Source organism: Mytilus edulis, chromosome 4 (genome assembly GCF_963676685.1).
Source record: "Mytilus edulis chromosome 4, xbMytEdul2.2, whole genome shotgun sequence".
Classification (NCBI taxonomy): domain Eukaryota; kingdom Metazoa; phylum Mollusca; class Bivalvia; order Mytilida; family Mytilidae; genus Mytilus; species Mytilus edulis.
Window position 1 is genome coordinate 32937271 of NC_092347.1, and position 11015 is coordinate 32948285.

Sequence of the window (11015 nt, forward strand, 5' to 3'; positions counted from 1 at the left end):
AAGAAATCATACGATTTGTTTATCATTTGTTACCCTGATTTGCTTATGATTTGTAAACAATTTGTTCGTGATTTGTTATTGTGATTTGTTAGCTCATTTGCATGTGAAATTTTATCACTTTCAAATCACAAAGAAATCATACGATTTGTTTATCATTTGTTACCATGATTTGTAACTCAATTTTTTTTGTTTGGGCAAGTTAGGACGACTTTAGCCATGTGTGAAAATTACATTAGATTTGATTCATTGCTCATATTTCTGGGTTGTCATGTATATTATCAATACTGATATCATTAGTTCCATTTTAATAGTAAAACATTTCAATCTCAATGACAGAAATAAACTTCACAACACAACATCAAATTTGGAATTTACAGCACTACACGTATTAAGAACAATTCAATCTTTTCTGAGTAAATATATAGGTCAATGTGACCTTTGAATGACCTTGACATCAGTCCTTGACAGAACCACTATTTGCCGGAAGTCCTTGTTGCTGTCTCCAGCATGCTAATCTGTGTTGATACCATTTCTGTAAAATAAATGCAATCAATCATTCAGTGAACTGATATTCTCGTCAAGCGGTAATTGTTTTCATAAGTTGCGAATCTGCACTGTAGAGAATTGCTATTATCTATTTTACATCAGTTATACAAAAACAAGGTTAATATAGTTTTTCGGTGTTCTTCTTATAACAATGCATTTTGCTGTTGTGATTTATTTTTTCAATGTTCGTCCCTAGGGTATCTCCAGTACAGTAAACAGCAATCATTAATTATGTGTTGACATGCGATATCATCATAATCATATTAATTGGTTGAATTGGTACTTCTGTGTTATCTTTTGTTTTTTATTCCTCGTCACAAACAACTCTAATCAGACTATAGATGTGTATGTGACAATAAAGTTATTATTGATAATTTCGGTTTCTGCAAAGTTACTGTTTAGAAATGATGTTTTTATAATATTCAAAACCACTGTGTTTAAAACACTTCGAATTATCACATCTTTAAAAAAAATTGCTTCAGTGGTCTTTACCTTAATTCGTATTTTCATTTGCCTTCTACTTTTGTTTAGTTGAGCGCCACTGAGTTTATGCAGACGAAACACATCAAATTTGTTTACTCGTCGGTTCCGAATCGAGTATTTCTTATCTCGTGATCAACAAATGATACTATATTCATATTGTTATTGAATTCACATGTGATCAACACTGAAATGCTTATAATATTTGTCACTGGACATCTCAATCAACCCTACATTTTGAACAGTTCGAGCTCTCTAAAAAGTAAGTCGTCTTTTGAGCATCTCCCTTTAAATATGAAATAAATCAATAAGAGTATTGGTCTGTTCTTCCTATGAAAGTTTTTAATAGTTTTCTTATTATTCGTGAGCATTCTTTATTATAAATCGTGAACATTTTATGTGAAGCATAAGGTGCAATTTGTCTGTCCAGTTAGCTATAGGTTTAATGAAGTCGATCTTGTAAAAGACATAACAAAAACGATGTTTAAATAAACTGTCCATATTGGCGACAAAGGAAACCATAAACAAGTATTATACTTAAAAAAATATTTGTAATATCTCCAGTAACTTTACACATCGAACTTTCAGAATGTGAAAACAATATTTTCTATTCAGATTTCTGATATAGTAGTGCTATATAAGCCTGTAATTTTAATCTGACGTACGACAATACATGACTTCTCTTGTACATCTTTTATGATATTCGCCTGACTGTTCATTTGATCCCCGAGTTGAGAACTCAAAAAATTGAGACATAACACATTAAACTGACTTTGGCCTTCAGAAAATCATCAAAAAGTATACATTAGGCGGATACTAACTATTAAAATCCTCGCATAGACATTCATTTAATGGGATCTTAATTTATGGGCTGATCCCATCAAAGGTCAAACGACCTCCGGAAAGGAGTATTTAAATTCAATAGGAAATAACATGCTCTTGTTGACATGATAACATGTTTGGCCCATTTCAATATAAATGTACTCATTTATTTTAAATTATATGGGCGAGTATAATATAAATGTATCTAATTAGCGACAGTTAATGTCTTTAAACTGTGACAATTATCTTATTTCAATTTCAACATTACCATGTTAAAGTACCATGTTAATGCATGGCTGAAATATATCTATAGGAAAGACAATTTTGAACGCAGTCATAAATTTCGTTGCTTAAACTCCAATCACTTTTTTTTCGGAGAGCGATTTCAAGTTTTCTGTGATGGATTCGCTTAAGGAAACCATACCGAATCTTCATTGTTTTAATATACTTTCAGATGTGAGAAAAAGGGGAGGGGGAACTAGGCAATTTTGGGAGTGTAACATGTAGAAAGTCAATAGAATAACCATAAATGTAGATTCATTATGGGTACCGAATCCCCTGTCGCTCCCTTTTAATACGTCTCTGACAGAATGTAAGTCCTGTGTTAATTTTTTACGCTGCCATGATCATGTTGAAAGGAGTAGGTTCACTAAGACCCCTTATTGGCCCCAAAATAAAGCAGTTTTAGAAAATTGTGAAAATGTAATCTTTAAGCTATATTTTGGAAAGTAAAATGCTTCTGCTACATAAATATGAGCTGTTTTTGACGATAAAATGCACAAATATCGCGTTCCAGCATCATTTAGTCATGCTAAATTACTGAAATCTTCAAAATTTTAGCATTTTGGTCAATTTTTAGACGGTTTTCGTCTAAAATGAAAGTGGCCGCATTCGTGTTCATTCATAATATTGAAATGTAAGTTGTATTTGATGATAATACAAAACATATATAAAGGTTGAGGATGAACACGGATGCGGCCACATTCATTTTTGACAAAAACCATCTAAAAAGTGACGTTTTTGGTATATTTGATAGATTTTTCATATTTAAGCTTGAATCGGAGCGTTTTTAATGACCAAATCAGTTAAAATCTTTCACATAAACTAATCGAATCAATTGAAATAGACACTTTAGTGTTTAAAAAGTGTCCAAAAACTTTCGTTAGATGAACTTGAAATTTGAGTCCAAAATCGGCCCTTACCGGACCTACTCCTTTATTTATTTTTTGGCTAGAAGGCCATTTTTGATTGTTTAATACTGTACCGACTATGTGGTTGTGTCCAGCCATGATAAACAGTGCACGAACTTATAAATAATGATAACGTCTAAGTTAACAGTAAACTTCAGTAAAAAAAAGGGGGGTGTTACTAGATGTAAATGAATTTTACATGGTAATGTTGAAATAGAAATAAGATAATTGTCACAGTTTAAAGACATTAACTGTCACTAACTAGATACATTTATAACTGTAACTGAAAAAGGAGAGGCAGATATTTTACTTTCCAACTTGAATACCACATATATACAGAACCTTCGAAAAAGTTGATACTGTTTAATACTATCGCTTTTGCATGTTTTCTTGGTATGAACTAAATAATTTAAGACGATTTTGTTACTTTTTTGTTGAATTACTTTCTTTTTTCAGACTTTTTTGAGGCGTCATAAATCTAACTGTAATATACTCATTTTAAACTTGTAAAGTAAACATTTTCAAGTAGATTGTTAAAATTCATTTTTTTCTGTTTGTGAACATTTATTGTATTTCTGATATAACTTCATCACAGTATAATCAAAGGGTACAAAAACTATTGAAATCTGGTACGTAACTGTAAATCAATCCTACGACCATTTATCTATACATGTATTTTTGTACCTTCAAAGATTGTATATCAGTAACCTTAAATGTGCAGTAGGAGAATAAAAAATGATAATGACATCGAAAAGGCCTGATAAGGAACATTAAACTCAATAATTTTGTTTAAATTTCAGATATAAATCAAAAGAATTAGTTATCACACTCCGGTGAAGTTGTTCGCTCTTTTCAATTGAAACTGTTCAACATATACAACTCTGTTAATAGAAAACTTCATTCAACAATTACATCTGAGAAATTTGAAACTGTGTAAATAATATGAAATTTAATAGCCAATTTTATATAATTTAAGATTTCAGTCCTCATTTTTATAATAAATCATGTTGCTTATTAAATATATAGATTTTTAATTCAAGGAACCAAGTTTTAAATTTGTTCACTCTAATGCATGTTTTGCCCGTCTAGTAGATTCTCGAAAAGGGTGAAAGAATACACGAGCTTCAAATCAAGCATGTTTCATATTATCTCCGCTCTCCCCTACGACCATTTAGAATTAAAAATCATTTTGACTCATTTTAAATATAAAAACGAACTAGGATGACCGTTCTCAGGCAAACATCGCTTCAACTGTTGACTATCCTATCAAAAAAAGACAGCAATGTGGCATAAAAGAGACGAAAAGTCCAACAATAATTACAAAACAATGCAAAGAAAACTAAAAAAAAATTAACAACACAATCCTATCAAAAACCTCAGTGAACTCAGGTGCCGCATAGGGGGTTGTTATGGAAGGGTCAGTAGTTTCTGCTCCCGGCTTGCGACACCCGCAGTGTTACTTCTGTCAATCTGCGTTGATTTTATATGTTGATTTTGTATCATATATACAAAAATCTGTGGGTGTCGCCTTTCTTACCCTTCATAAAACTCATAAAGCATCGACATAAGTAAGACAACAGTCCTAATAAGGAGGCAATCATTTGATTTCCAGGTGGGAGATGGAGGAGGATTTGGCCTGGTAAGAATTGAAATAAAATGATATTACACAAGACAGGATGGAAAGTAATATTCTGTAACATAAAATGGAGGAATAATTGATGATACAAATGTGTACAAAAGTAAAACAAGAGTGTACACGCTGAAATGTCTCGCTTTCTTTACAAATCATTGATATTATTTTGAAAGTCCTAAATATTAAGCTTTACTACAAATATTACATCACCTTAACATGATCCAAGAAAATAAGGTCTAGGTCATATAAACCAAAAGAGAAATACATGTACACCTTACAATCATTCAATAGTATACACTAAATATAGTTGATCTATTGCTTATAGTTTCTAAGAAATAGACCAACCTTGACCAATGAACCATGTAAATGAGGTCAAGGTCAGGTCAACCATGCCAGACAGACATGTAGTTTACAATCATTCCATACAACATTTACAGTTGACATATTGCTCATAATTTAAGAAAAACAGACCTAAACACAAAACTTAACAGTGAGCAATGAACCGTGAAAAATGCGTCAAGGCCAAATAAAAACAGCAAGACTAACATGTGCATCATAAAATATGTTCATACACCAAATAAAGTTGACTTATTGCATAAAGTATTAGAAAAATAGACCTGAACTCAAAATCCTTATTTTGACCACTGAACCATGAAAATGAGGTAAAGGTCAGATGACACCTACCAGCTGGACATGTACACCTTACAGTCCTTCTATATACCGAATATAGTCCTATTACTTATAGTATCTGAGATATGGACTTGACCACCAAAACTTAACCTTGTTCACTGATCCATGAAATAAGGTCGAGGTCAATTGAAAACTGTATGACAGGCATGAGGACTTTGCAAGGTACGCACATACTAAATATAGTTTTCATATTGCTCATAATAAGAGAGAAATTAACATTACAAAACATCTTAACTTTTTTTTTCGAGTAGTCATTGGATAATGAAAATGATGTCAAGGACGATGAACATGTGACAGACGGAAACTTTGTAACATAAGGCATCTATATACAAAGTATATATATGAAGCATCCAGGTCTTCCACCTTCTAAAATATAAAGCTTTAAAGAAGTTAGCTAACGTCACCGCTGCCAGATCATTATCCCTATGTCGAGCTTTCTGCGGCAAAAATCGCAGGCTCGACAAAAAAAAATATTCGTGAGGCAAAGAAATAAATGCTAGCGAAGCAACAGATAAAAAAAGATCCAATTCGAATAATTCTCCACCCACCTTTCCCCGAATATCAAATAGTCCATCCATAAGTATTGGTCGCTTTGTCAATGACCTGTTGTATTATAGTTATGAAAAAAGTTGGAAAATAAGGCCATGGCAAAATTCGTACGAGAGTTTGGAAAAAATATGTATTCGTACTTGCAGATTAAATCAGAAAAGTTCAAACAAAATCTACATTCTCATGAACACTTAAATTTTTTGATAAATTTCTGTTTTATTTAAAATGTCCTTTCATATTACTTTATTTATCGAGAAATCAGAATAAATAAATAATAATATTTTTTCTCAGTTTAAACGAGTCATTCAAATTCTTACATATATCCGATTTCTCGACAATATACGGGATTGTTATGTAAAGCTCTATTCCCTCATCTACTGGATCTTCTCTGCGATATCATAAGATCAAATTGAGGCATCAAAATCAACATGTTTGAGGATACAATTTATTTCAATGAATTATTTTTGTATACTAAGTGTATTTTTACATCAATAATTGCATAAAAATATCGCATAGAAAGCAAAAACACATATATATGTTGATTCTGATGTAAAGGTTCGTAAACATGATGAGAAAGTGTCCCAGAAAATTATCATAGTTAGGGAAATATCTGGTGATTATACTAAAGAACTGTGTTATTGATTGTAGAAAAGTATTGGTCCTCCGCCAACACATAAGCCAAGTGAATGATAATTAAAGTCTGCATTAACACAGCCGGTGTCCTTGTCTGCGATATATATTTGACTATCTTTATTATAAATAATAAATTAATTAATTCGTTTAATACAGCCTGTCCGTCGACATAATAAATGATAACTGGTCATGAAGTCGGTGATATGCCAATTTCTGTTATCTAAAACAAAGTAACAATTTTTCTATACGTATATGTTTTGTTCTAACTATGTGACTTAGTTGAACATGTTTTTACGATTATGTGATATTAAAACACAAACAATTGATTCTTACGGACATTTTCCAAAGCGTGTTGCTTAATAATTTAGATATATTAATGTATTTTCCATTTCTACTATTTCCCAAGTTTCCAGTCACTAACTCTTTATCGTAAAAGCGTGTGAACTTTTACTTTAAGAAGAAATGCCATTAAAGTTGATTGAAGTTTGGATAGGCACAGAACAAAGTAAATACAAGTCCATAAAATTTATATGGATTTAATAAAAATGTGTATCAGTGAGAAAAAGTCATCACGTTAATAGACCTTAAAATTTCGTAAACCGTACGTACAAGCATTAACATTGAAAGTTAATAAATTATGAAATTAAAATCAATTCGGGCCACCTGGGGATTAACTAAGCAAACAGCAGATCGATAAGTTCAATTTGCTTAAGTTAAGTTGAATATATTATTAAATATAATTGCGTTTTCCCTTTAAAGAAAAGGGGGAGGGTCGGTTGTAATTGAAAAAAAATGCAGGCCTTGTCCTAAGATCCTATGTAGAAAAGGGGAGGGTGTAGTAATTAAAATTTATGAATGAAATAAATGCACTTCTTACCTTTACGTCTTCTTCAGAAAGATTAGCCTCTGCTGATATTATTGTTAGATCCAAATCATTAGGATTTCTATTCCTTTGAAAGTTTCCTTCTAATACATTTTCCTGTTCTGCACGTATTCTCGGGAGTAAGTTTGTGGGGGTTAGATGAGCCACGATGTTGTGTGACATCACTAAGCTTTAGAATAATAGTAAAAAATAACTGAAGTTAAATCATATTCCCAGTCAGTAGTAGCTATAAACTCCCAGTACAAATATGACATATAACACTTGTAAAATCAGCACTTAAAGGTCAAAGAAAGTAAATATTATCTTAAAATGTATTAAGATTCGTATAATCGGATTGTTGTGTCAACACAATAAAGTTTTTACGAGTGATATCTCGGGCACGTTTCGTTCCCCTGTCGAGATCTATATGATAGAGCTATCCACAAGTCGTTAGTCGATCTATTACAACACGTTCAATTAACCGTAACAAACATTACAGATAGGTGATCACAGTTCCTGACCAATGTTTGAACGTTTACATCAGAGTTCTATCAATTATTTGTAATTTCCGGGTATTTTTAGGTTCAACCGTATTAAAAGTTTTAGGGGCTATAAACATCAGAACATATCAATCAATATGTCGATTTTATGCAAATAAAATGAAATGTTTCCGCAGTTCACCAGGGTATTCGCTTGTATTATATGATCTCACCATTCACATGTTGACGATAAAAGATGAAATTAAATAGGATAAATCACACTTTATTTGACGAAATTAAAAGTACAAAACCGTACACGGACTAAAGAATTATTCATTATGGAATTTAAAAGAAAATCGACAAAGAGGACAAATTTTCAATTAAACTTAATTTGAATTTGAATCAAATATTTCCTGTATTTAAGACCATCTTAACCTTTTAAGACACCGGATTTACTTCTTTCATGTTAGAATCTTTCCTCTATTTAATCTTAAATTTAATTTTCAAACACTATAACAGCCGAAATTTTGTCACACCATGCAACACAATCAAATCCAAATTTTTTTTTTTATTGGAACCAATCATTGAAGCAGCGAAGATTAGTAATGCGACGCCCGTCAAGTTGGAAAAGAAAGTATAATATGGGGAAATTGCTTTCGCTAGAACCTGTCAACATAATGTTATCCAAAAACTTCATAAACGTTAAGTATTGCATGATAAAAGGCTTCGGAGCAACCAAACGTTAAACAATTCGAAAGAGAATCTAACGGGCTCATTCAAGCAAACAACATTTAACTAAAACATGCAGTTATGACAGAAAGTGACCATCGACAAACACTTGTTTAACTGCAGGATCCTGACTTGGAAGAGGTACAGGGAAAATATGATGGGGTAAAACATGTTTTCGAGCGCTGAAACATTTCCTTACAGGGAACATGTTTAGTTTAGTTTAGTTTAGTTTAGTTTAGTTTAAACATATTTATTTATAGTGGATTGGGAAACAAGTTTTGCAACTTAAATTAATTCCTATCCACTTTGTGGGTGTTAATGCTGCCCTACTCTTTTTCGAAATCTACCAGGGTGTCTTTTACGTGCAAGAGATATGGCTCTCTCTTAACACGAGTCAGCCATTTAAAGTCCCCTCCCTTACGACGGACTATCATCGTTTCCTTAAGACCATACTCGCAAAAGGTGTCAATTAAGGGAGAGCCGAAAATTCAGTCCCTGAATTTTTCATCCAGAACCGGGAATCGAACCAGGAACCTTTATGTTAGTAGTCAGATTAGACTTGCTACAATTCCCTTTCTTCTATATTTCTTTCTTACTAATCTTTATGCTTACTGATAACTGCCAGAGTACTGATTGTCCTGCAGATGTCAGTATAATGCCATTATAATTCCTCTAGTTATAGCAGTAAAATTGTTAAAGGGTCAAAATTGAAGAAGAAAAAACATAATTAGGAAGGGACATGTAGCAAGTCTATAGTCCGATGCACTAACCACTTCAACACGGCTCTCGGGAACATGATGTTGTATAATAGTACAAAATAAGGGCGACTTCAATAAACATACCCGTCAATATCATACTGAAACTATTGCAGGAATAGAATGAAATATTTAAGCAGGCATTCAATCAAGTTAATAAAACCATGTAGAAAAATCCTGCAGGAGCCTACCCCTATAGACGTACAGTACCTGGCCAAAACCATTCGTCACCTTCATATTTTTGCTATCTATTCATATATTAACACATTTTTAAAAAAAAATGTTTTGAGGGCGTTTATGGTTGGATTTTGATCATCAAGGCCTTAAAAGACGTAGAATTGTCTAAAGTATGTTTGTTTATTTGGTAATAGTTTTGTCCTCAGGTGTTGAATATCAAATTTAATGGTAAATCTCTGGAAAAGCTATTTCATAATCGAAAAACAACTTTACTTTCACCTGCAATTGACTTGTATTTTATATTTCATTAATACGTAGCTACCGTTGTCGAAACTGGCCCAAAAATAAATATATTGATAAAAAACCATAACAGTCATTTTTTTTAAACCATCTTCTAAACGAACTATACGAGATCGTCTTGTCAATTTGGAAGAACGTTTTCTAGCCCAGATGCTTCTTCCAAACAATCTGAAAAGTTTCGGGATCATCAAACTCGCATATGTCGCGCCTAGGCTACGAGTCCGTTCTTTCTTCAATAAAAAGATCAGTTTCGAATTCTCGAAATTAAAAGGTGGGTTGCGCGATGGGATATTTATCCATCTAATAAACCAGACCAACTCTGCAACATTGGAGATGACGCCGAAAGAACTTTACCCAATATATGCTGTAATCTGCAAATAATTCTCACCATGCCACCCTTCAACCGCTTCTGCTGAACGCTCTTTCAGCGCTCTGAAACGCATAAAAACGTAACTGGCCATGGGAAAAGAAAGACTTTCTTCACTTGCACTGATGCAAGTTCATTCTGATTTTGACATTAACATTAAAGAAGTTATTGACACGTTTAACAATGCTAACCAAAGGAAAGGAAAATGTTACAATCCTAACCGGTACCTCGGTTGTAAACTTCAGACTTACATGTATAAGAACATCACATTCATAAATCACCAAATTAAAGATTGCTTTGTTTTTCGTATGTTAACATATACATGTAATGAGATGATCCAGTTCTCTATATAAAGCCCTTTCTTTCTCTGGAGCATAATAAATTGGCAAGCATTGCAAAGTTTTTAGATTGTTTTAGTCAGATAACTATAGGTCTTTGATTTGATATATAGCAAAACACTCAACTGCATGTACATACTTCAACTTCAAAATAATTCTCTCTGTTTGCTAAATAACTGGGGCTTCATCCCAGACTTCCCCGGGCGCTGCCCTGGACCTGCTGGGTGCCATAAATGGCCCTCGGATCCACTTATACTATAGCTTAGTAACTTAAAAGTCGAAGGCACAATTAGGACAACGGCATTTTAACTAACCATTTAAGCGAACTTTTGTTAATAAAATACTATCTCACAAAAATATGAAATATCATTTCTAAATTATGCATTCAATTTACCATAATTTGCCATAATCAAAAGAGATCAAGGTGCTCACTAGTATATGGAATAGGAACAACAATCTTACCAT

At 32.6% G+C, this 11015-nt stretch overlaps 1 protein-coding gene across 1 annotated transcript; it reads right to left on the reverse strand.

Moving 5' to 3' along the window:
• Positions 1-201: 201 nt before the first annotated feature.
• LOC139518421 (homeodomain-only protein-like) lies at positions 202-7999 on the reverse strand. Its single transcript, XM_071309963.1, has 2 exons — positions 7421-7999; positions 202-532 (listed from the first exon to the last, which is right to left on the reverse strand). Exons 1-2 carry the CDS (start codon positions 7586-7588, stop codon positions 455-457), a joined length of 246 nt encoding a protein of 81 aa, XP_071166064.1. The 5' UTR covers positions 7589-7999; the 3' UTR covers positions 202-454.
• Positions 8000-11015: the final 3016 nt, after the last annotated feature.

Excerpts from the sequence above, each read along its gene's own strand:
- LOC139518421 (XM_071309963.1), bottom strand. The coding sequence starts at position 7,588 with ATGTCACACAACATCGTGGCTCATCTAACCCCCACAAACTTACTCCCG. Across the intron at positions 533-7,420 it reads TTTCTGAAGAAGACGTAAAG|AAATGGTATCAACACAGATT; the intron begins GTAAGAAGTGCA and ends TTTATTTTACAG.